The sequence below is a fragment of the Xyrauchen texanus genome, chromosome 31 (genome assembly GCF_025860055.1).
Source record: "Xyrauchen texanus isolate HMW12.3.18 chromosome 31, RBS_HiC_50CHRs, whole genome shotgun sequence".
Taxonomy (NCBI): Eukaryota; Metazoa; Chordata; class Actinopteri; order Cypriniformes; family Catostomidae; genus Xyrauchen; species Xyrauchen texanus.
The window spans coordinates 26,758,325-26,786,122 of NC_068306.1; the positions used below are offsets into that span (position 1 = coordinate 26,758,325).

At 36.9% G+C, this 27,798-nt stretch overlaps 2 protein-coding genes across 3 annotated transcripts in view; one reads left to right on the forward strand and one right to left on the reverse strand.

Moving 5' to 3' along the window:
- Positions 1-3,645: 3,645 nt before the first annotated feature.
- On the reverse strand, positions 3,646-5,323 carry LOC127625397 (uncharacterized). Of its 2 annotated transcripts, XM_052100675.1 has the most exons (3): positions 5,292-5,323; positions 5,148-5,217; positions 3,646-4,716 (listed from the first exon to the last, which is right to left on the reverse strand). In XM_052100675.1, exon 3 carries the CDS (start codon positions 4,602-4,604, stop codon positions 3,963-3,965), a length of 642 nt encoding a protein of 213 aa, XP_051956635.1. In that variant the 5' UTR covers positions 4,605-4,716; positions 5,148-5,217; positions 5,292-5,323; the 3' UTR covers positions 3,646-3,962. The 2 variants fall into 2 exon arrangements, with proteins under 2 accessions (XP_051956635.1, XP_051956636.1); XM_052100676.1 differs by having other exon boundaries at positions 3,646-4,700; positions 5,148-5,300.
- Positions 5,324-11,494: 6,171 nt separating this feature from the next.
- LOC127625133 (unconventional myosin-Vb-like) overlaps positions 11,495-27,798 on the forward strand; it is a 91,715-nt gene continuing 75,411 nt past the window's right edge. The window contains exon 1 of the mRNA XM_052100220.1: positions 11,495-11,953. Coding sequence (XP_051956180.1) covers positions 11,927-11,953 — 27 coding nt within the window. The 5' untranslated portion in view covers positions 11,495-11,926. The remainder of the gene's footprint in view (positions 11,954-27,798) is intronic.

Below are 27,798 nucleotides of genomic sequence, written 5' to 3' on the forward strand. Positions count from 1 at the left end.
ATCAGTGACACTTTTGTTTCAATAGAAACAAAGAAAAAAATGTAATTCTAATTTTATTCTAAGGTCACCAAGAATACTAGCTAGTATCTCATATTTAGATCACATTTAGCTTCAGATATATAACTACCTTGCTTTGTCGCACAGCTACAACACAAGCATTTATTGTTCATTGGCACAGGATTGCTACTTTTTGCTATAAATAAATCTAAAGTAGCCTATTCCATCTAATCACACAGAAATTGCTTCTGAAGGTAACACAAATCTTATTTTAAGCAATCTTTAAATGTAAATACACAAATTCCATTTGTCTATATTCAGTGAACTACACTGATTTTTAACTGCTTCTAAATAACATGGGTTGATGTGTAATAATTCCAAGATCAACATAATTTGATACTTTGGGTAGGGATTGTCTTTGTAAGCAAAATGTGCCCTTTTCTGAACTCTCAACTTTTAATAAAAATAAGGCTGAACATGACTCTAAGTATAGTTCATCAAGCTTTTGTTGCATGTTCCATCTTTTCTTTCTAATTTTCAAATATAAACAAAGTTGATTAAGCCAAACAAAATTATTAATTATTAATTCAAATTTTGTATTTAACATTCAGAACTTCACATCTTTTCATGTTTGCAGGGGAAGAGATGTATCAAGGTAAATCAGTAGCAAAACTCACTGACGTGCGGTCTGGGTAGGCAAACTAGGCACTGCCTACCCTGCCAAAATTCAAAAATAAAATGTTTATTAAATAATAAACTTGTATTTATATTTTTACTTTTTATTCTTGTGATTTTTATATATGCAATATGTGTGTTATTCCAATTGTTTAGACGTTATGATGACAAATTTAGCAGTTACGCATAATCAACTAAAAACAAATGGTAGAATAAGCAGTGCTTTTACGGTCCATTCATTGCAGACGACAAGCGGAAAACCCATGTTGCGCATGCGCACTTCGATCCTGTATTCTTTAACATGTACGGCAAAAGCACAAATCTGCTGTGCCTTTTGACGTAAATATGTTATGCCCGTAATCATCTCCGTTACGTATCAGACATGGACCAATTAAAATCGAGATATTCCTGGACATTTGCGTAGCTAACGTCATTACACAACAGCTAGCGTACATGCCTAATCCCCGCCAAATTCAAAATCAAAATGACAGCACCGGCTGTAATCACGGAATTAAGACATTTTTCCAAGCTCGATTTTAATTCCAAATAGGAGTTAATTGCAAGAGGGAGGTCTACGCCAGCCTTAGATGGACTAGTACAGCAAAAGGGCCCAAAAATTATCCGATCATTTCAAACTGATTGGTATGTAAGAAAAGATTGGCTATGTGGCTGTGCGCTTGTGTGTGTGTGTGTGTGTGTGTGTGTGTGTGTGTGTGTGTGTGCGTGAGAGAGAGAGAGAGAATACACGATATACATCCTGATTTGTACATTTCTTTATATGCCGCGCTTGTGCGTAACGTTCACTGTTTACGCGCTTGTGTGTGTGTGTGTGTGTGTGTGTGAGAGAGAGAGAGAGAGAGAGTACACTATATACATCCTGATTTGTACATTTCTTGATATGCCGCGCTTGTGCGTAACGTTCACTGTTATTACGTATTATTAGCTTAAACAATACATCAGGTAATCTGGCTTTCATAACTCACTGCCTAGCCTCTTTAAGACATCACCGCACGTCACTGGCAAAACTCATGATATTGCATATTTGGATTTGAGAACTTGGACAATAAATATTTGTAATCATTAGTTGCAACTTGATGAATGTAAAAATGAATGAATGTTGCAATCTGCACTCACAGACAATAATTCAAAGCTTGTCGAACACTGGTCTTGTTCTCTCGCATCAGGATTTTATAAGTGCACAAGTGAGTTTTGCTACAGGTTTCTTGCAAAAGTAGTTGTAAAGTCAAGATGTGAACATTTAAAGTTGCAGTGCCAGATTTGAGAGGTTGTAAGTGCCGATTTGTGGTTGTACTGTGAAAATGTATTAAAGTGCAAAAGTTAATGTGTAATACAAGTTTATGTCTGTAGTTGTATTTATGTGAAAGTCATTTTACACATTTGTGACTACTTCGAAACACAAGCTTTGAATTATTGTCTGTGAGTGCAGATTGCAACATTCATTCATTTTTACATTTTCACATCAGTAATGTAAGTGTAAGTTTCAACTAACAAGTACAAATATTTATTGTACAAATTCTCAAATCCAAATATGCAATGTCTTGAGTTTTGCTATTGATTTACCTTCACAGTAATGTCTCAGTATCTATCTTTGCAGCAACGGAACACTGATGAACAGAATTTTTTCTCCTCACTCCTCCATCAAACAACACAATAAACAAACATACTGTACACAACTACAAATAAAACATCAGACAGTTTCTGTTTCAGCTTCAGGAATATTTTCTTAAATTCCAAACTGTCCACCTAGAACAGGGATGGGCAACTTTGAAGAGGAGAGGGCCAAAATTTTTCTCCATTCTACCAAGGGGCCGGATAATAAATCCGCACACAAACAATTATTGTCGGTAATCTGCAATGTTCTTTTAAAGATTTTGTTCCCTATATTAAAAAGCATCTATTATAGTTTTAAACGTGCCTAATTTTGTTTTAAAGGTCTCATACAATAGATTTACATGCATTCAAGGTAAAAAAAAAAAAAAACCACTTTAATTTGCTCTTAATTTAAATTGCAGCATTACCTTTTTTCCCATTGTCAAAAACGACTCGTTCAATGATCTGTTGGTCTTTTGTGATTGGTCTACCGCTTACAGCGCGTGTCAGAATGTAAACGGCCACTACCATATCCAAGTTTAAGCTCTATCTGAAAAAAAAAAGTCTGTTTTACCATACCAATTTGAGCCAGAGTCCGATAGTGATACATCGGAAGATCAACCCGAACCCCCATCGCGACGAGAACAAGACGCTTCTCAGTGGTAAGTTTATACGACGTACATTAAAGATGACATGTTATAAGTGTGCAATTCCTCTACATCAGCTGTAACAAGTGTACAACAAACTGATGTGTATATTTCTAATTTAATGAGGTGCACATGTGGGAAATATACCAGAATGCCAAGCGAAGCTGAAAACCTCTGCTGCCATGAACAGGTAGTATAATAAATGAATACATTATATTACAACCTAAGTGCAATTAGTAACACTAGCACATACTGAGTGTTGTGTATATTTTATGTGTAATATTGTGTTGCATAATTGTTTTGATTATTTTTGCATGTTTCCTTACAAACGTAACTACAGGTTTATATTATTTTTTAAGTATGCAGTGATGCTACCAGTCAATACAACCTTTATTGTAAAGCAATGTTTTCTAGATAGTAAATGTCACATTTTCCTTCCTAGGTTCTAAGACGAATGAAAGAGATTCCAGTACCTCCACCATGCACGGGGCACCATCCTGGCTTTGAATCAAATTGTCTTAATCCATACACTCTTCAAAAAATAAACATCATCTACAGAACTGAATATGGCCCTTTGAGGCGCAGAATCATAGAGGAGTATGTGTTTATTACTTGATAAAAATGAAAAATTAGCAAATGAATATAACTACAATGAAGTTACATTTTACAAAAATTACATAATAAAGACATTACAATAATGTAATTTGTACTCCAATAAACTTTATTTATAAACATTGAAAATCCCAAAAATAAACAATAATGTATACATTTGCATATTTCTTTTTTAATCTGTGTTATCTGGGGTTACCTGATTGGTGTAACTCTGTTTCCATGTGTAACCTATAGCTTTAGTTTCATGAAAAAAGTATCGGAACAAAACTAACTGGTTATATAACCAGTTACCAGCATTTAAAAATAACATTTCACTCCGGAACAATTGAAAATAACTTTGTTCAGGTTTTCAGTTGTTCTGCTAAAATTTTGTTAGTTTTCGTTTTTTGTTCCTTTTGCTGTACCCCTCAGTAAGCATCACTAGTCTTGCAAATTGCAGTTATACAAATCAGTATATTTCAATATCTGTATGTTACTGTAATAGCTATTTACTTGGCATCTTAATAATGGTGAGCAAGCATCAATATAACTATTGCTCAAATATTGGGTTAGGGATTTTAACAAACTTCTCTGACACGCTGGTGTCAGGAGCACAACCTCTCCCTCAACGTCAGTAGAACCAAGGAGCTTGTAGTGGACTTCAGGAAGAAAGACGGAGAACACAGCCCCATCACCATTAATGGAGCACCGGTGGAGAGAGTCAGCAGCTTCAAGTTCCTCGGTGTCCACATCACTGAAGAACTCACATGGTCTGTCCACACTGAGGCCGTTGTGAAGAAGGCTCACCAGCGCCTCTTCTTCCTGAGACGGCTGAGGAAGTTTGGAATGAACCAACACATCCTCACACGGTTCTACACTAGTACTGTAGCGAGCATCCTGACTGGCTGCATCACCGCCTGGTATGGCAATAGCACCGCCCACAACGGCAAAGCCCTGCAAAGGGTGGTGCAAACTGCCAGAAACATCATCTGAGGTGAGCTTCCCTCCCTCCAGGACATATACACTAGGCGGTGTGTGAAAAAAGCTCAGAGGATCATCAGAGACTCCAGCCACCCGAGTCATGGGCTGCTCTCACTGCTACCATCAGGCAGGCGGTATCGCAGCATCAGGACCCGCACCAGCCGACTACATGACAGCTTCTTTCCCCAAGCAGTCAGACTGTTGAACACTTGATCTATCAGGATCAATAATTAGCACTGCACTTTATTCAGCTATAATCTCACACTGGACTGTCAACATATTCTCCTCAATACAACTACTTATATATATATTTCATATACTCTTTACTTATTGTATTGTATATTGTGTGTATTGTCTACTGTACATTGTATATAATTATTGTGTTGTGTAAGTATGTGTACATTTGATATGTAAATTGTGTTGTGTAAGTATGTTGTTTACTGTAATTGGTATATGTCTCGTCACTGTCATGACTGCTATGTTGCTCGGAACTGCACACAAGAATTTCACCTACTGTTGCACTTGTGTACATGGTAGCGTGACAATAAAGTGATTTGATTTATGAGAAAATGTGTATGTGCCATAGCTGTTACCATATTATATGGTGTATTTTTGCACAATTTACACACGATCATCCAGATTTACCTTTATCATTAAGAAGAATATTCTCAGGCTTTATGTCATGATGTGTAATCCCAATTCTGTGAAGATATTCCTGCAAATGAGAGGTCTGGTGTTAGAATAATGAAGGCTATAGAGTAATGCTAGCTGAGAGTAAATAATAACAACCTGCATGCTAAAAACACTCGTGAGTTCCTGAGAGGTGACATCACAGGAAGCGCGGGCCAGACAACAGCGCGTGGAAGCGAGGAGTTGTCAAAATAAAAGCGTAGCCAGAGCCCTTCTATCGAAAATAGCTTACGCGATATATAACGCAAGGCTAGACGGTACACTAGCAAGGAGAAAAGAGGCTGTTTTTTTAATGGATGTCTATTGAGGAGAGTCTTCAGAGTGCTGAATAAACTGCTTTTGTGAGGAAATAGCTAATCACTTAATAAATGAACCGCCTGTTGGCTAAACTTCAACACGTTGAACAACTTCATCTGCCATTGATATAACAAACAGATAGTCCCACCCCAAACTCACTGCATTGGTTGAGTCAGTGTTGTTGTGTTGGGCTGGACAGGTCGCTCAAAATAAACAGGAATTTGAATAGTGCGGCATAAATCTGGATTACAGTGAGGCACTTACAATGGAAGTGAATGTGACCAATTTTGGTGGGTATAAAGGCAGAAATGTGAAATTACATTAATTGTTCTGATGAAACTCATGTATTATTTGAGCTTTAAAGTAGTTTAAATTGTTATTTTTACAGCCGTTTTAGGGTTTGTTTACATTACATCATCATGGCAACAAAGTTGTAAAAGTGGTTATAACTTTACAGTTCACAAAAAGGTTAGTAAGTGATTTTATCACACAAAAATCATGTTTACACACATATTGTTTATGTCTTGTGGCTATAATTTTGAAAGAGTGAGTATATTTTAAAATGAAAGTGAATGCAGCCAATTTTTGAATGTTAAATAACATTCAAAAATTGGCTGCATTCACTTCCATTTTAAGTGCCTCACTGTAACCCAGATTTATGCGGCACTATTCAAATTCCTGTTTATTTTCAGCTCTTTTTTTTTTATAAAACAAGGGGCAAGTAACCCATCATTTGTGGCATAGATGCATCATGCCACAAATGATGTCGATTGAGCTAAACTTGTATTGAATCCAGAATATTCCATTAAACATACAGTATGAATGCCACAGCTAATGACAATATGCAGCCCTGAAATATTTAACAGCATTAAACATATATAAAATATATAACATTTGGGGAAAATTTCAAATAAAAACTAATTATACTGAAACGATTAGTGTGAAAACTAATGAAAAAGAGAACAAATTGCTGGATGAAGAAGAAAATACTTGGTAGGTTCCGATCCATGAAAACTATTAAACTCAACCATACATGTCCGGAATCCAACAACAACAATAATAATGTCTTGTTTGATGGATTTTCAGTTTAAGGGAGGCCTCTCTGGAGTATCAGGCAGACCTATTGGCTCAGATAGTGCAACGCCAGCACTTTCGAGAAGTGGAAAAAGCTGAGAAAGAGCAAACTTTCCAAAAGGGTCTAACGTACCAAGAACAGTGCAGTAAGAAAATACAGGACATGATACGAGGTCAATATCTGGCACCACAGCAGTTCACCCCTTCAGGAGACGAGAATGTCCCTACTCTAGCTTTGGTGGACAGGTAAATATGGCATAAATGTAACATTGTCTGATCTGTTTACAGCATTACAGTAGTAACTTTCCTAACATTACAACTTTTCATACAAAGTTAATTAAAAAGTGACATAAATACCATTATTTCAGTTACTTACTCAGTTATTAATGTTATTTCTTACGTACTCTCAAAAAAAAAAAAAAAGGCTTCATATTTATCTCTGAATAATTATGGAGGTAGTACTGAGTAGCTCATCTCAATTGTCTTTGAGGATTCCTGTAACATTAGCGGTAGCATGCATATAAATTCTTAAGCTATGTAACTCTGTGGCATATTGTCTTGCGCATATGTTTTTTTATAAACACATTTGTGTAATCAGATTCACTGTCCCTATGTTAAGGTTATAATATTGTCTATTTATTAAGACCTTCTTTGATTTACTGTAGATCAATAATTATATGCAAGTTAGACTGGACAAACTTGTTTTGAAGTAGATATTTACATGGTTAAATTGTTTTTTGTTTTTTCTTTCAAGAAAATCACTAATTTCAATGCATGGAATATCTGCTGTTTTGCTCTTTATTGGTAAAAAAGTAATGCACTTCCTCTATACCACCTCTAACAGCGAACACAACTCTTGTCTTAACAGCAATCATCTAATAAAATAATGAACAACTGTCCATGGTTGCTACTGAACATGTACAGCACACAAAACCATGAAAAGGTCAAAAGGTTTTGGATTAAAATCCTTATAAGGACACAATGACTGCAGTGATTTTTCATAATGGTTTTGCAAATAAAGGCGTTAAACCAGTAACCTACTGAATAAATTATTAGAGAGTGAATGGGTGGAACTTTTAACACATGTTTGGCAGATTCAACAACTGACCAAGCATGGTAAAAAAGTTAGTCAACAGCCAGTACCTGACCTACTGTAGGAGTGTTATGAGTGTGGAGCAATTGGTCTGATGTCACATCAGTCTCTTTTTTTCTCTCTCTCCCTTGGTTGTTTAGTGAGTTTTAAACTTTTAATCAAGCTGGTTTCTGGCTTTACAAAACAGACAGATGAAGCTAAATACTTTATATAATATTTCCAAATATGATCTGAGGAATATGAAATATCTTATTGATTTAAAGCTCTGATCACTGTGTTTGTGAATATTGGTGCAATTTACAGTTTAAAGAGAGGAAGATGCGTGAACAAACTTTATGTCAAGGTAAGTTGAATGCTGCTAAAATTGTTTATCTTTTCGAAAAAACAGAAAGTGAAACAGATTTACAGCATATGCTTTCATATTACAGCATATGCTTTCCAAATCTAAACGATGGCCGGCAGTGATACTTTTTTTTTTATGTTAAGATGCACACATCTTTTTTCACTTTTTATGTCCTCATTCAGAACTAAGACACTAAGGATATTCGGATGGATTTATGTCTGAATGCACCCATCATCATGATGAAGTGCTTCAAGAGGCTCGTCATGAGGCACATTAAGACCCAGCTGCCCCCCTCACTAGACCCACTGCAGTTTGCGTATCGTCCCAAACGCTCAACAGATGCTGCCATCACCACCACCCGCCACTTGGCACTCACCCACCTAGATAAAAAAGACTCATATGTTCGAATGCTGTTCATAGACTTCAGCTCAGCATTCAACACAATTATTCCTCAGCACCTGATTGGAAAGCTGAACCTGCTGGGCCTGGACACCTCCCTCTGCAACTGGATCCTGGACTTCATGTCTCGGAGACCTCAGTCAGTCCGGATGGGGAACAGCATCTCCACCACCACCACACTGAGCACTGGGGCCCCCCAGGGCTGTGTGCTCAGTCCACTGCTGTTCACTCTGCTGACTCACGACTCTGCAGCAATGCACAGCTCGAATCACATCATCAAGTTCGCCGATGACACGACCATGGTTGTTCTCATCAGCAAGAATGACGAGTCAGCATACAGAGAGAAGGTTTAGCGGCTAACAGACAGATGTAGAGCCAACAACCTGTCTCTGAATGTGGACAATACAAAAGTGATGTTTGTTGACTTTAGGAGAGCACAGAGTGACCACTCTCCACTGACCATCGACAGCTCCTCTGTGGAGATCGTCAAGAGCACCAAATTCTTGTTCACCTGGTAGAGAACCTCATTGGTCCCTCAACACCAGCTCTATTACCAAGAAACCCCAGCAGCGTCTCTACTCTCTTCGAAGGCTGAGAAAAGCACATCTCCCACCCCCCATCCTCACTACATTCTATAGAGGGACTATTGAGAGCATCCTGATCAGCTGCATCACTGCCTGGTTTGGGACTTGCACCGTTTCGGACCGCAAAGCCCTGCAGAGGATAGTGAGGACAGCTGAGAAGATCATCGGTGTCTCTCTTCCCTCCATCAAAGACATTTACAAAAAACACTGCATCTGCAAGCAACCAGCATTGTGGATGACCTCACACACCCCTCACACAATCTCTTCACCCTCCTGCCATCTGGCAAGAGGTACCAAAGCATTAGGGCCTCCACAGCCAGACTGTATAACAGCTTCTTCCTCCAAGCCATCAGAACCCTCAATACTCAGAGACTGGACTGACACACACACACACACACACACACACACACACACACACACATGTTGTGTTTCCATGTTTTATGGGGACTTTCCATAGACATAATGGTTTTTATACTGTACAAACTTTATATTCTATCCCCTAAACCTAACCCTACCCCTAAACCTAACCCTCACAGAAAACTTTCTGCATTTTTACATTTTCAAAAAACATAATTTAGTATGATTTATAAGCTGTTTTCCTCATGGGGACCGACAAAATGTCCCCACAAGGTCAAACATTTCGGGTTTTACTATCCTTATGGGGACATTTGGTCCCCACAAAGTGATAAATACACGCTCACACACACACACACACACACACGCGTACACCAACCAACTTTTGCACATGTCCAGAGTTGCACTTTCATTCATTGTCACTTATGGCTGCTACCTCAATAACTGCTATGTCTATAGAACACTATTTCATAGTATGTTATGTTTACATTACTTTTTGCACTACACAAATTACAAATGTGTACTGGTCGGAGCTGCACTGTCTTGTACTGTGCCTATTGTCCTGTTCCTTTTAGTTATTTATTGTACTGTCCCATACTTTTTTGCACACGATTGCAAGTGCACTTTATGTAGAAATGTTATTTAGTCTGTGTAGTCTCATGTGATCCTGTGTTTACCCTATGTTGTTTTTATGTAGCACCATGGTCCTGGAGGAACGTTGTCTTGTTTCGCTGTGTACTGTACTAACTGTATATGGTTGAACGACAATAAAAACCACTTGACTTGACTTGAACCTGTAGTTTTCTTATGCTCTGAATGTCCACGGAGCACCTTGCAGATAAGAGCAGAGAGCTGGCTGTGTTGGTCAGCTTTCTGTCTTTGATTAATAATGCAAACATTGAGCACACAGTGCAAAAAAACCCTGATGATTTTAAGCAGTTACTCCTCTAAAGCAATTCTCTGAGATTTTACATGGAACACTGCAATGGGTCCATCAGTTTCAAATTTTTCTAAGTACATGTGAATATGTGAGGAAAAAAAATAGAAAAATATTTTGTGGTCAAACTACATTGAATTGCTGATATAGGCCTGTACGAATAGGTATTTAATTTACATGTCATACACATTTAAAATTGATACTCAAATTTATACTCAGCTTGATATTTCTTCTTATTTTGTGATAAGAGCTAATTTAAAGGGATAGTTCACCCCAAAATGAAAATGATATTTTATCACTCCCACGCCATCCCAGATGTGTATGACTTTCTGTCTTCTGCAGCACACACAGATTTATAGAAGAATATTTAATCTCTGTTGGTCCTCACAATGCAAGTGAATGTTTACCAAATTTAGAAGCTCCAAAAACAAATTAAGACAGCATAAAAGTAATCCACAAAACTCCACTGGTTAAATCTATATCTTCAGAAGTGATATTATAGGTGTGGATGAGAAACAGATTGCATTTTAAGTCTTTTTATACAATAAATTCTCCTCCATGCCCAGTAGCGATATGCATGAAGAATGCAAATCACTAAAAACAAAAGAAAAATAATTTTATATAAACAGTTTAAGTGGACGTTTTAAATAGAAAAATGATTTAAATATTGATCTGTTTCTCACCCACACTTATATCGCTTCTGAAGATATAGATTTAAACACTATGGAGTCCTATGGATTACTTGTATGCTGCCTTTATGTACTTTTTGGAGCATCAAAGTTTTGGTACCAATTCACTTACATTGTGAGGACCTACAGAACTGAAATATTCTCCTGAAAATATTAGTTTGTGTTCAGCAAAAGAAAGAAATTCATACACATCTGGCATGAAGGTGAGAAAATTATCTTTCATTTTTGGTTGAACTATCCCTTTAAATGACACATCTGTATAGTGAAAACTTTTATCGGAACAAAAAGCGCGCATGTTATTTTCTAAATGCAGTCTTGAAGCCAAGACCTAAAATGTCAATGTTTGCAATCCGCGTCATACGTCATCTATTGAATCATACGGGAAATTCGTGTAGCATGTTTCTTCAAAATCATATTTGTGCAGTACTCTGTTTTTGCCAAAGGGTGTCACCCTAGACAACACTGAAGCGCGTTGATCCACGACACTCGCCACTGTACCACTGCAATCATGTCAGTCAGCATGATCGAGTCCATGGAGACGGGAGGGACGAAGGGAAGGAACTGCACTCCTGCATGTTGACAATTACACACTTTTTATTCGTATTGAACCTATATATTTTAGCCATTCATTGAACTTAACAATAAGTCCTATTTATCTCTCATTTTAACGTGATTTTATGAAGAGGAGGAGGTGAACGAGAGATGGGGGCTATTCCAACTCAAACTTCAAATTATGGGACAGACACCTGCCGTGATCAGGCGCGGCTAGCGCGCTAACATTAGCCGTCAGAAGGGAGTCCAAAAGTTCACGCCAGCACAACAGTAGTGGCGACAGGACAAAAGAAACCTGGATTACAAAACTTGATGGGAATATTCTCATATTCAATCAATCGGAGCAATTTAACTTTACGTGTGCTGATGTGACTAGTTCTGGAGACGAGAGCGAGCTCTTTTATCTGGGATCATGTCTGTTAACGAGCTCTTTTCTAAGGTGAGTTTTTGGAATTGCTTTATTTCACTGTTAAATAAGTAAACGAGGCATGTTACAGATTGTCAGTAACTAACGTAATTTTTTTACTTTGTGAGGTGGAGTAAACGTAGCCAAACTCCTCCAATATATGGAGTTATTTAATACACCCCATTTTAAATATGTCCAGTAAACAGGTAACAATCCTCATAAGGTAAAATATTCGGCATATTGATGTCGAGCACTTCTGTTTATTTTACCTCAACTTCCTATAAAAGACAGGTGTAGGTGTGTTTCGAGTGGTTTCGGTCTGCTCGGCTGTCTGACGGTAGTTTCGGTGTCTGTATTTTTGAATATGGTGAGGTGCCTTACTAGACAGCATTATTGGGCATTAAAAGCGCATACGAACGCACAAAACTGCCCCAAATTCTGTCTAGGTAGCTCAGTTCGCTTTGAGACACGCGTGTATTCATCTGACGAGCTCTTCCTCTTTTGAGGACTTTATCGGCTGTGCTATTTCATATTTCTCTAAATCCGCTCTATACGGGAAGTTGAGGACTACGTTTATCTGTCAAAGCCAGTCAATAGTGAAGAAAAAATTCTACATTTATTGCTCATAGTTCCTGAAGTTTCTTGTTCTGTGTTTGAATTTCAGAAATGATTGATGAATCTGTGGATGTGCTGTCATTTCTTCAGGTTCAGATTATGTAACACTTTGTCTGGAAAAGGTGCCTCGTGGTTGAATGCCTCATTTGCTGTAATTAAATATGACCTGTGCAGTCTGTGCACTATGCTTGACATTTTGCGGAGTTCAAATTTTTTGTTGTGTTCATTGTAATTAGGGTTGAGTGTTGATACAGATTTCCTGATTCAATTCAGTTTCACAAGCTTTCAATTTGAATTGATACAATATAAATTAATATGGGTATATTTAACTTATAATGCCCCTTTTTCTTACATATGTAATACATTCTCCCCCAGCTAATGCTGTTAAAGGGTTCGTTTACCCAAAAATGAAAATGATCCCATAATTTTCTCACCCTCAAGCCATTTAAGTTGCACAAAATTGTGTTTTTTTTTAACATCTCATTTATATTTTAATTACTAATAATTAGGTTTTTGAGTAAATTTGATAAGAATGTCTTTTTTAAATGTCTCATTTATATTTTAAAAGACTAGTGGATAGGTTTATACACAAGTTTTAAGTAATTTTATAGTTTTAATTTTAGATAAAATTGTTTTATCTAAAATTCACCTAAAAACCGCATCTGAATATGACACCATTTTGCTCACTTTTGGCACCCCCAGCTGAACATTTCACTGGAAAACTGCAGCCAAACATTTTTACAACACGTAAATATTGAATTGCAAAAATGTTGTCATGTTAACGTAAACTTCATGAGACCAGGCTGACCATATTCTAACAGCTGTAACCGTAGTAATGGTGATTAATAGATTCTAATTAAAAGAAGTCTTAACACAGTTGACTCTATATTATATGTAATATATATATATATATATATATATATATATATATTACATATAGTCATGTTTTTGAATAGTGCTTTTCACAACACACACCGTTTCAAAGCAGCTTTATGGGAAATCATGCATTAGCAAAACAATTTACTGTAATATCTATAAAGTCTTAGAGTCATCATTGTGTAGTTTGATTAAAAAAGGGTTGGAAATTGTGTATAGATATTAAATAAATATTATTGTATTTAGAACCCCTGTAAGCAAGCTGAAGAAAGATAAACTTGGGAGAAACCAAGCACTCACTGTGGGGGCCAGTTCAACTCTGGCTAAACAACATGACTAGCCTATAATACCAATATTAGTTATTTTTGTGTAGTGCAAGTAATGGTTTTAAATTTGTGAATTGAGTGTTAAGGTCCATTGTTTAAATAAAATATTATTATTTATTTTTTTACTTTAAGATTAATGATTAATGTCTTTTGATGTCCATCCTGTATTAACTGCAGAAGTTCACATAGATGCATTGTCCTTTGTTAGTTGGCTGATGAAGGCTTTTGTTGGCAATTAAATGATAGTTTATGTATTCCATTTAAAGATTGTAGTTCATCAATAGACAAAGGTAATGCAAACAGAGATTAATGAGGTGCATCGCAGTTCAACCTGCAGGTCATTTGGGTGAGGATTGTGGGGTCCATCCTAAGTCCAAGGTTTAGGCAGTGGCTTATGAAGTATCCCATGCCTTACAGTTGGAGAAGAAAGTCCAGTTGAGACTCTAGTTCATTCATCAGATCATAATTAACCAACAGCAGCTTTGAATGCTTTTTAACCACGAGCATTAACTCCATGAGTTAATGAAACCCCACATAAAACACACGAGACATATGTGTGTACAGTGCAGCATGGCTCTCTCATATTACATGACGTGACAAGCAACTATTTGTCCTATGCAGATCCGTTCACACAGCACAGATTTGTCGAAAATGCGGTTGTGAATCCTAAAATACGCTGGTGTCAGTTCGGTTATAGAATGCAGTTGTAATTAATGTAAATAACTGTCCTGTGTGTGAATCTGACCATATCAAGCACTGAAAACAGAACTGACAACCATATTCAGCTGCTCTGTGAACATGGCCTCAGTGCCTCAACAGCGCTGGTAAACAAGTTGTGTGGGGGTCCAGAGGGAGCGGCGCATTGGGCCACTGTGTGATCTCACTCCCTCATTTAGATTGGTGTTACCTCTCATAGATAAATGATGCAAAAATAGTTTCATCTTCTATGAATGATGGAGAGAGATGTCTGAGAGAAGCACTGAAGGTCCTCTTTTTTTTAATGTTCACACACCTTTGTGTGTAAAGCAAAACCATCCCTGTGTAAGCAGTAATCTATGGTTTTACATGATTTTTTTTTTTTTACCTTTGTGAATAGCTCAAAGATGTTTTGTTGATCACAACCAGTGCTTTTTCTTTTAATCTTGTTTTAACATCCCTTTTATGGCTCCACCAGCACAGCATAAATGATTATGGGAGCAGTAGGCTACATGTAGTGTTGTAGAGCATAAAATATATATTTTCCAAACATACAGTGTTTTTGTGTCTTTTTTTCTATGGGACACAAAAAATGAAATATTTTTAACTGGTCTACACTGCCAGCCAAAAGTTTGCAAAAATGTACAGATTTTGCTCTATTGGAAAGAAATTGGTACTTTTATTCACCAAAGTGGCATTCAACTGATCACAATATATGGTCAGGCATTAATAACGTGAGAAATTATTAATACAATTTGAAAAAAACTTCTTAAACTACTTCAAAGTGTTCTCATCAAAAAATCCTCAACGTGCAGCAATAACCGCTTTGTAGATCCTTGGCTTTCTACCTGTCAGTTTGTTCAGATTCTCAGGTGACATTTAACCCCACGGTTCCTGTAGCATTTGCCATATATGTGGCTTTCTTTTCGGGTACTTCTCACGCACCTTACAGTCTACGGATCCCACAAAAGCTCAATGGGTTTAAGATCCATAACACTCTTTTCCAATTATCTGTTGTCCAATGTCTGTCTGCCTTTGCCCACTCCAACATTTTCTTTTTGTGTTTCTGTTTCTAAAGTGTCTTTTTCTTTCAATTCTTCCCATAAGACACCCTTGCACCCCTGAGTCTTCTCTTTACTGTTGTTCATGAAACTGGTGTTGAGTGGGTAGAATTCAATGAAGCTGTCAGCTGAGGACATGTGAGGTGTCTATTTCTCAAACTAGAGACTCTGATGTACTTATCCTCTTGTTTAGTTGTACATCAGGCCTTCAACATCTCTTTCTGTCCTTGTTAGAGCCAGTTGTCCTTTGTCTTTGTAGACTGTAGTGTACACCTTTGTATGCAATCTTCAGTTTTTTGGCAATTTCATGCATTGTATAGCCTTCATTCCTCTAAAAAATTATTGAATGTCGAGTTTCTAGAGAATGCAGTTTCTTTTTCTGCCATTTGTGAACTAATATTGTCCTAAAGACATGCCAGCCTTAACTTCATAAGTTGAGTATTTAGTTTATATTCACACAGTAAAAGTGAAGGGGCCCATGTTCATGTTCTGGATTATTGTATGATTATTCATAGCATTAATGCAATTATTGTTACTTCAAATATATTTTCTGAGTGTACCAGCCAGGGTATTATTATTATCAAATATATCAAGTAGCATTTGGTTACATTATGTTTTGTGATTTCACTGACTTCATAAACCTATGATGTAACACGCTATTAACATAAAGAACCATCCCTCCTGCACTTTTGGCCTCTTAACAGGTAAGGCTTTTTTTGTGTGCTGACAGATACTGTAACAGCTGAAGTGGGATGGGTAAACAGGGAGGAATGTGTAGCACAGAAAATGCTCTTTGTTCTCCTCAGAGAGGGGCAACAAAGTTTTTTTTTTTTTTCAATAACATTTTCTTACATTGATTTATTTGGAATTCCACATGGGCAGGTGACTTGTTAATCACAGCAACAAATCCTTACTCTTGGTTCATCACAACTAGGTACTGGTGTCAGGTAAATCATGATTCAAGCAGAGAATCAGCTATTGCTTGACAGTGGACACCACAAAGATCAAAATGTGACGCATCCTCCAGGAAACACCCAGTCTTTCCATCTAGGACCTTTGTTTGTCTACTGAAAGTGATCAGGGTGTGGCAAGTAGAGAGACAGAGCTTTGTACCAACCTTTTACCCTTTAGGTTAAGGAAAATGTTTGGAGAGTCCAGTGAAACCTAAGACTTGTTGCCACCGATCATTCACTGATCATCTTGGTCAGTAATGTCTGACTGCGATGCAGAAAAGACATACGTTTATTTGTGCATAGTTACAGTTATTATCTATATATGATAATAAAGGTTGTTATATTAGCCATCTTTAAAACTGATTTGTGTAGTTTTTTGATTTTAAAATTAAAGCTGCCGAAATTAACGAGTTAACATATGCAATTAATAAAAAAATGTTTAACGCATACATTTCTTTAACATATTTACCAATATTTGCATTCAATTCTGACATTTCAGCTCTGTGTGAGTTCTGAACACAAATTAAGGTGGTTTTCAAACTGTTCGGAGACCAGTTCCCTCAAGAGTTCCATTAATTCAAAAACACTGCCGGTTAAGCTATTAACTGATTAGGCAAGTCAGCTGCCTATGTTTTCGGATGCAGGAAACAGTAATTCAGTGTCAATGATCAAGTGATTGAGAAAAGACCTCTTAACTGTACAGTGTATTTGTACAAAATAAATCCAGATGGGACGTGTGAAAAGCTGCATTCTGGAGAGACTGGAGAGAAGCATCAGCTTTTCCCTGGTGCCGTGTTGCACTTCTGTCGTATCGGAAAATTCGGATGAAGACGGCTGTCATTTACATGCGCTGTGGCAGTGCTTAGAGTAAAACAAGACATTCTCTGCAGTGCTTTTCATGATTGCTGTTGCAAAGCTGATAGCCACGATTAATATTGAGGAGGATGAGGATTTAAGGTCAGTTCAGTTTAATACGCATTGCAATGAATACAAAACCTATGGGGACTAGTTCTTTGCGATGTCAGCCTGTACGATTATTTGACAGCAAAATGCTGCGATTATGTTAAATAAATAAGTGCATGTGTGGACGTGACAGCCTATTCTCTCTGTGAGCTGTTTGCCCATTTTCTACACCGCTAATAAAAAGATGACCAGTCAGTCTCAGTTTAGGGAGTGGCACGTGTGGTCATGTCATGTGAGTTTCCGGTGTGCAGAGTGGAAATCAGGTGAAGATGGACGCCGAGCAGACCGACACTAAACTGGTGGCCAGAAAAAATAACACAGATCATAGCTTGGCGATACATCTTTATTTCATCCTTAATTAAATAGCGTGCCATGTAAATAAACACAAACTCCAAAACGGTCATTCTCTGTGCGGTCAGACCCGCTTCAACCAATCGTGGAAGAGACACACAATCTTATTTTCATGAAAATGTGTATGTTCTTATTTATTGTTCCATTTTATTTAGGTGTAATATTGAGAAAATAAGTTTGCAGTAATGCATAGATGTTATTATTTAATTTTGTAAAAATATTTTTATTTGAAAACACTGCATTTATAGTTGTTGTTGTTGTTGTTGTTGTTGTTGTTGTTGTTGTTGTTGTTGCTTGTTTGTATGTTTGATGGAGAAATACACATTTCAGCATTATCAGTAATCTATTTGTGCATTTTCCTTGATAACCAAGCAAGTTGACTCATGTTACCATTTGTTTATAATATTGCAATCGCATATCGCAATATTAGCCTCAATAATCGCAATATGACATTTCCCCAAATCGTGCAGCCCTAATTTAATGTTACTTGACACTGTGGAATACGTTGTTTGGAAAATGTTAATAAAATTGTTGTTATACATAGTTTTGTGTTCTAAATGCTTTTTTTATTTTGACAGGAAAAGGAGAAGAGTCAAGATTCCGCACTTTCAAAATCTGCGATTAATCACGATTAACTGAAAAAACTTGATTAATTGCGATGAAATATTTTAAACAACTGACAACATTAGTTAAAATACAGTGCTATGAAAATGTCCCTCCTGATTTCTTCTATTTTTGTGTGTTTTTCAATCTAAATTGATTTAGATCTTCAAACAAGGTATACTGTAACATAAAACAACCTGAGTAAACACAAAATAAAGTTTTCAAATATGTATATATTTTTTTTGATGCAAAAAGGTTAACACCTATATCACCCATGTAAAAAAACAAACTGCTCCATTAAACTTAATAGCTGGATTGAGCCACGTTTAGCAGCAGCAACTGCAAACAAATGATTTCGATAACTGGAGATCAGTCTTTCACAATGCTGTGGTGGAATTAGGGTTGCAGCGGTATACCGGTTTCACGGTATACCACGGTTTGAAAATTGACGGGTATCATACATGTACATTTGCTTATCTACGGTATTAAGAAAAAAATGCAACCAGATGGAGAATCTCACATGCGCATCTCCTTTCTTCCTTGTCTGCCTGTCAGACTCGTCAACTTGCGACACACACACACACACAAATGCAGCGGAGAAAATGTCAGAGAAGCGAGTCGAGGGGGTCTGTCATGAGTGTGTATGAGTTAAAGCAGTGTTTCTTAACTGGTTTATTCGGACTGGGTTGCGGACAGCAGGGAAAGAGCAATGCCATGTTTCTCCCATTGAAGATATTTCGGCGGCAGAGGCAGATTTAATGATAATCTCGCAAACAGCTAAAGCAGACATGGGCAATTTACAGCCCGCATGGATCAGGCCGTCCACTTGTTTTAATGTGGCCTGTGGCTCATTTATCGTAAAAGCATTTTTTTTTCATTGGATATTTCAGTTAACTTGCAATGGGACATAACGCGTCTCCACAAGCGTTTACCATGCTCAGGGTTGCCAAATAAGAGATGCAACACCCCCAGTTTGAGATTTATACTTTGGCAAATTGGAAATATTCTGCCTAATGTTATACTTATTTTGTGCAATCTGGCAACCATGCACACGAGTGCGCTATTTCTATCTGGCTTTCAACTAAGAACAAACTTGGCGATCTGTAGTGCAATATTCTGCTCAAGGAAAAAGTGTTATACGGCTACTCTGTCCATTCTTGAGGCTGCTTGTGATGTTTGGTGCTACTAATTTTGCAGGTAAACCTTCTCAGTGATTAAATTAAATATAAAAGTAGATCTCGGCATCATTGACATGCGAGCAAAAGCAAGCCAGAGACAAATATGTATATGTATTTATTATTTGCGCAAGTTAGAAATGTTGAAGTCCCTTCAAACCTGTATTTTAATCTAACTCTTGCAGTAATCATTTATCATAGTCATTCAGTTGGTGTTGTTCAGTTGTGTGCTGAAAGTCAAACACTGACATCAACAACAAAAATAATGTCACTTGATGCATGTCCTTGTACAGGAAAACCATGAACAAAACTATGCAACATAAAAGGAAATGCAACCCAAGATACATTAAATACAGGTTATGTTTAATCTATGGCAGGTCGCCACTTGATGTCCAATGTAAAATCTGTCCTGAAGCAAAACCAGTTGAGAACCACTGAGTTAAAGGGACAGACAAGGCAGTCTGGCCTCACTGTCACGCACCTACAGTATATGTTTAACTGTTAATAATCATTGGACATTACTTCAAAAGCTCACACAGCTGATGTTATTTTTCATTTATCTGTTAGTTTAACATATAAACTAACATGCTTTAGAATATAGGATGTTATAGTTACATGCTATTTTTTATCATGTTTTAATTCTGTTTATTATTATAATTCTGTTAGCTTTCTTATTTGTTCTATTTATATTATTTTCAAAAGGGAGACTTTTTTTACACATACTTCAATAAAATAAATAGCTTCAAGTTTCAATTATATTAAAGTGTTTGCTCAAAAATAGATAAATAAATAAAATAACCCTTCTGTTTTCACTGATAGTAATTGTGTAATACAGTGAAACCGTGATATTTTCTGAGACGGTTATCATACTGTGAAAATTTCATATCGTTGCAACCCTAGGTGGAATATTGGCCCACTCTTCTTCATAACTGCATTAGTTTAGCCACATTGGAGAGTTTTCAAGCATGAGTTGCAAGTTTAAGGTCCTGCCACAATATCATTTAGGTTCAAATCAGGACTTTGACTAGGCCACTCCAAAACTTTAATTTTGCTTCTTTTGAGCCATTCAGTGGTGGACTTACTCCTATGCTTTGGATCATTATATTGCTGCATAATCCAGTTGTGCTTGAGCTTCAACTCATGGACTGATGACCGGATGTTCTCCTTTAGGATTTTCTGGTAGAGAGCAGAATTCATGTTTCTCTCAATTATTGCAAGTCGCCCTGGCCTTGAAGCAGCAAAGCATCCCCACACCATCACACTACCACCACCATGCTTGACCATAGGTATGATGTTCTTTTTATGGAATTATGTGTGATTTATGCCAGATGTAACGAAACCCCTGTCTTCAAAACAGATTCACTTTCAACTCTACTTTATGTAGTCTACAGAACATTCTCCCAAAAGGTTTGAGGATCATCAAGGTGTGTTTTGGCAAACTTTAGACAAGTCTTAATGTTCTTCTTGGTTAGCAGTGGTTTTTGCCTCACCACACTTTCATGGATGGCATTTTTGGCCAGTGTCTTTCTGATAGTGGAGTCATGAACAGTGACCTTTATTGATGCAAGAGAGGCCTGCAGTTTCTTGAATGTTGTCCTTGGCTTTTTTGTGACTTCCTGGATGAGTCATGCTGTACTCTTGGAGGAATTTCAGGAAGGTCGGCCAATTCTGGGAAGGTTCACTACTGTGCCAAATTTTCTCCATTTGTAGATAATGGCTCTCACTGTGGTTCTTTGGAGTCCCAGAGCCTTTGAATTAACTTTATAACCCTTCCCAGACTGATGTATTTCAATCACCTTTTTCCTCCTCATTTCTGGAATTTCTTTCGACCTTGGCATAGTGTGCTACTGGGTGAGACCTTAGTTCTATTTAGATGTTGATTTGATCAAACAGGGCTGGTAGTAGTCAGGCCTGGTTGTGTCTAGTCCAGCTGAACCCCATTATGAATGCAGTTTCATAGATTTGGGGATTTAGTAACCAAGGGGCCAAATAATTTTTCACACAAGCCAAGTTGGTATTGGATAACGTTTTTGCTTCAATAAATAACATTATCATTTAAAAATTATGTTTTGTGTTTACTCAGATTGCCTTTGTCTTAAGTTAGATTTTGTTTGACTTTTCAAACAATTTAGTTTGAGATATTCACAAAAACAGAAGAAATCAGGGTGGGGGCAAATATATTTTCATATTTTTTTTCTCCTATGTCTGTTTTCTGTGCAGAGACACCTGCAAGTCATTCATAGGTTGATTTTCTGAAAAGTGTTAACACTTTTGCTCTATGGTGCTTTCATAGCATTGCTCTTGACCTGATCAACATAACATTTAATCAGCAAACTAAAATCTGTCAGACAAAGATACCCTAGTGTTTGAGAAACTGGCATGATCATTTTTGCAATTCCATTTGAAAATGCAAGTGGCAGAGAAATTACTCACTTCACCTTTAAAGGCCCCACCCCCCATGTTCCATTGTTCAATAACAGGTAGTCCCGCCCTAAACTCACACCATTGGCGGACCCAGTACTTGAAACGTCAGACCTCTCAAACAAACATTAATTCTGATGGATGTTTATTATGGGTCTTTTCTGTATTCAGGATTTTTATTCTTGTTGGATTCTGATTAATTTATCCTGATCAAACCATAAGCACTGTCATAATTCTACTCTGGTTAAGCAGGTGACGTGGACACCACAGGTCTCTTTGTTATTCAGCTCTCAGAGGCTGCACAAAACCAGTCATGCAAGTCTCTCTAACTGACTCCCTCCTACTACAACAGCCTTTCCACTCCATATCCGTGGCCTTCTTTACTGTCTCCTTTAAGCTTGCCAAAAAGATCACTATGCTTTGACTCATTTGAATCATAATCACCATTGTTTTGTTCAATATTGAGATCATTTAACACGATTACTCATTGACTTGAAACATCATGCATTTATTTAACTTTTTTTAAAAGAACTTGGATTTTTTTCAGTGGATTTCCTTGAATATAAATCAACTGAACAAAATATGTAAAATAAAATGACATTTTATATATATATACACACATTTAAATAATAAATACAAAATAAATATGATGCAGTGCACTGCCACAACCTTCTGAAAACTTCTATATATTCAACATTTTGGTAACTATATTCAAAATATTCCAGTCAGTGACTGAGAAATTAATGGATGATTTAGGCCAACATGGCAAATGCTGGTAGTGCTCGAAGTAATCTCTTAAAGGCTTTTAACCAGAAACACCAGCCTGTTTACATGGTCTGGTTTCAGAGATGAGCACAGGTAGGTGACAATATTTCCATCTTTGCTGAAGACTTCCTTGCCAAGTTGGAGAGCTGTGGGTAGAGCGCCCAGGATTCCCTCCACCAGTCCAGTGGGTCCTCCTCAGCGTCCATTGTCCCTGCCTGAAGGTAGGACTGTAGCTCAAGAGCTATGGCCTGATCCTGTTGCAGAGCAGGTCCTGTGCTTTGCCTACAGTGACCTTGAAGAAACTGCCCAGGCCCTTCTTCTTTGGTCCAGCAGCATCCTCCATGTCATCAGCAGGCATTGCTGCTGTCTCAAAGGGGGCCTTCTCCTTAGAGTGGACATATATTATAAAGAAAATATGAATTACACGTTTAATCTGACTAAATGGTTATGGTTATTAATGTTCATTCCTAGAATTACATTAAAATAATTTGACACAACATTAATTCACTTAATATTATTTACTGTGATATATCTGTCTTTTTTTATTTATTATTAGTAGTAGTATTACTACCATGACAGTCATCACCATCTTCATCTCAGTTGTCAGTCTGGCTTTGATGGACCCTTGATTGTCTTCACTGATATATTGTAGCTTGAAACTCGGGTCCATGGCAGAGGCCATGTCAAGCAGCTCTCTCTCTCTCTCTCTCTCTCTCTCTCTCTCTCTCTCTCTATATATATATATATTAGATCACCATCACCTTCATTAAAGTATAATTTGGCATTTGGTGTGTGTGAGTGAGTGAGAGAGAGAAAGATCATTACAGAGTAGCTCACATGACATTGATTACATATTATTATTATTATTATTAGTGTGTGAGAGAGAGAGAAAAGAACAGGCAGTGCAACTCTGGTGAAAAGGTGTCACAATGGCATCGCGTAACGCTTGTCCAAAGTGTTTACCAGTTTCTTGAATCCCTGGTTGCTAACTGGACACATATTTTGCTATAAAAAATGTGATGGCATCTGTTATTTCTTTATGTCTGTGAGAGCAGGATGGGTAGGCGGTTGTATTATAAAAAGTGTCCTTAATCGATAACTGTGTTGAGAGGAGAAGAGTTGATGGAAAGACCACTTTGTAGAAGGTCTCCTACCAGACAATTGTTTGTATCTATAAAGGACACACACATACACAGTAAAATTATGGAGTTTGCCATTTTGCCAAATCTGCTGAGCTATAAACTGTGTGACACTCATTCCTGTTTCCCAGTAGCCTTGCTTCTATATCTTGTAAATAACCCTGACACACTTGATGGTATTGATTTAGTGTCATGGCTGTCTGATGAGGAGTTCCATTTATTAAGGTAGCTGGAAACGCATTGGAACAATAGCAGACTAGTCCAGCTCAGACGATTAAAGATTGTAGCTCATAAGTGTTAAATGGATGGCATGCATGCTGCAAAAGTAGATGTGCCTCTGGTCTGGTCAGGTTAATTGTTCCTCTGCTCGGCCTTTGTTAATGATTCCATCAATGTTACTTCATGCATTATCAGCTTTTAAGGTTCAAAGATCATCACAGCTGTTAACTGATTGGATTCTGGCATATAAACTGGCATGCAACTAGAGAATGCTTATAAGAGATCAAATAAGGAGAATTGTCTCTGTTAGAGAAGCAAAAGTGTCACTACGAAGAGATTATGCATTTCTTAATGGATTTGCTGCTCATGTTTTCTCCATAAAGAAGAAACAGTTGTTGAGACATTCATTGCTGTCCTCCATCAGACATTTCATGCATTACAGGAATGATACAGCATGTCAGTCTGCTACACTTAACCTTGTCTTTTTTGGTACTGAGTTAAAGGCATAGTTCACTCAAAAATGAAAATTCTCATCATTTACTCACCCTCATGGAATCCCAGCATCCTCTCGCATGAAGTAAGCCCATTGGCATGTTCATGTGAGAACTGACGTGATACATCCAGAAGTGCAGCTTTGTTTACAAGAGAATGCTGTTCACAAACTTCATTGTTTTTCTTTCCTCTGTACTTACATCACACGAGAGGCAACATGAACCGATTCCAATCATGGACGTGCATTGAAGAGCATCCGGAAGAAAACAATTATAGTGAAAAGGACTTATATGTTGATCTGTTTCTCACCTGAAGCAATCATATCGCGCTATAGTCATATGGATTACTTTTACTATGACTGCCTGTGCTTTTTGATGCTTTAAAGTGCTGATCACCATCCACATGCATTGTATGGACCTACAGAGCTGAGATATACTTCTAGCATCTAGGCAGCATCCTAACTGAAATGGAACTCTATTAGTAACTGAATTTAAATGTTCTCCATGGGTGGCAACATTGTTAACAGTCAATGAATCTCAAAGTAACAAGTGTGTAATTTACACATTCTTGTAAACAAATTTTAATGCCATTGTTGCTTTATGATGGGATACAGCAGCTCTAACAGATTATTAATGGCTAATGAAGTAGCCATTACAAGCTGTCAAAATTTATTATCTCATCCCTATCCCTAATCTGTCCATCATCCATTCTATTCCCATCCATTCTGTTCCCTTACATCATTCACACAGTCACAGAGCTACTGTTTACATTCTTCAGCATTCTATACATAGACACTAGGGGCATGTTTAAGGGGGCTTGTTTTTATATCTGTGTGCATTCTGAAACAGGATAATCTCAGCACCATACCACAGAGTGATATTAATTGGTCACGTTAATTTAGAATTGAGGCCAGTGCTCTTCCACCACCCAAAACAGTGGTAGGGCAGCCTTGTTCAGCCTGTTTGGAACCCGTCCTTATTATTCAGTGGTCGTAGCAATTGTTTTGGTTGCTATTGTTGTATTGGGAATGAGGGGAGCCATTTGTTCATTCACTAATTCATAAATATGGAATGAGGCTGCAGTTCATACCATGAGAGACTTCCATTTATTTTATGGGTTAAATGGTGAAAGTGATCATTACCTCAACCATTTCAACTCCAGCTGTTTACATTTATGATTTGGAAGATGCTTTTATCTAAAGCAATTTAAAGTGCTGCATTCATAGAATCCTATAAATTTTACTAGTTACTAGTACAGAAACACATTTCAGACTCTCTAAAAACAGCAAAAGTTCTGATAATTATTTTAGGTTAATTCTGATGACTGCTGTTGTGACCTAACTAAAATCCAAATTTATTCAAAATCCAAACAGGGTTCCTGTGTGACGTTCACTGTTATACATTCTAAACAAGTGGTCTAGAAAAGACTGAATGGAAACGGGAAGGACTTTCCCAAAATTGGAAATACATTTTTCTAAGCACATTTCGAAATGCTGTATTAGCTTTTATGCGTCTACTGCACTCTCTTTAGACTGTAAATTAGAATTTTGTTGATTGAAACATGTAGCGTGATATTGATCTGAAAACGAGGCTACACTACTGTGCCCTCTGGCCAAATGGTCTAATGGTTTGTTATTTGTGTTAATTATTTTGTTTACAATTCAACATCATACACCAGGTTAAATACTCATCTGTTACTATTTTCTTGACAATATAGAACACTTTTAAGCCTCCAGTCATGATCATCCTCTGAGGTTTTCATTATAAACTCCCATGGTTAGTTCATCAGAGAATGCTTTACAAACCAAATAAGCCGATGACATGCACTGCACAATTTGCATGTGGCCTACTATACTGAAACATCTATATTTGGGCAAAAGAGGACCTAGTGCAGTAAAAGCATCAAATTACATTTAATTAATTTAGCTTTCAGTTTGCACGCCCAGAGTGCCAAGCTGTTGTGTGATGCAGTTGCGGTACTGCATGTATGTAAAGCTTTTAAATATGTAAAGTCTGTGAAATCAGAAGAGGTGGGGCTGGGAAGTTACCAACTGTGAGAACATCAAGAGTTCACAGGCATCAGGCTTCAGCATGTAGGTCTAGATCCAATGATTTATAGAAGTGATTGAGAACTTCATGGAGTGGGGTGCATTTTGTAATCATACTTGTCCCAGATTCCCCTTACTGATGTAAATTTACTGATTAAAGTGTGGTGCATTTGAATATTTTCACATGGTTGGGATTCCTTTCAATGACTTAAATGTGAAGCTAAGGGTGGGAATCATAAGGATTTACCATTGTCATATTTCAAAAATTTGGTAGCAGTTTCATATTTTTTACCACAACAAAACAAACATGTATTAGAAATAGGGCTGCTAACGATTATTATGATAATCGATTAATCTAACGATTATTAGAATGATTATTCTGCAATTATTGCAACGATTAATAATTTGCTCTTAAATGATTATTCAGCTTGTGCCCGACTTAAAAGGTTGTATTAAACATGCTTACTAACAATAAAAAGTACAAAATTATCTTTTAAAAATACCTCTAAATGACATTCACTGAATTAAAGGGGAAAATACTTTTTATTAAGTTTAATTCAGTAAAGAAATTCACTACAAAAAATCATATTGTTATCAAGTGTTTTTGTCTTGTTTTCCATTTAAAATGGTCTAAAAATCCTTAAAACAAGATACATTTAATTGAGAAGCAACATAAAAGATATTTAGACTTGCTTTAAGAGAATGTTTCTTAAATATACTGTAAGTGTATTTTGTATATAAGTGTATTTTTCACATGGTTATATTTCTGCGAGTGCAGTAAAGACTAAATATATTTATATTCAAGATCTATTCTCTAAAACCAAGGATAAATATCTTATGTGCTGCTTCTCACTTGAATGCATCTTTTGTTTTTATTTAAGGAGTTTTAGATATTTTAAAATATTTGAATTTTTTATATTATATTCAACATTCTCATATAACAATTTTTCTTCTGCAGTATAGCTGCTAAAATATATATATATAGGTTGTTTTAAAGGAATTTTAGACATGTATATTGGAGAGCAAGCCAAAACAAATCAAAAACATATTTTGATCCAGTGTATAATGGGGCGAAAACTACCCCCTCTAACTTTTCTGTTCACTTCAATCCATCTTTAACTCTCAAAAAAACCTAACTCTTTCTTATTAATAAAGCTGCCTATTAAAAATTTTCAC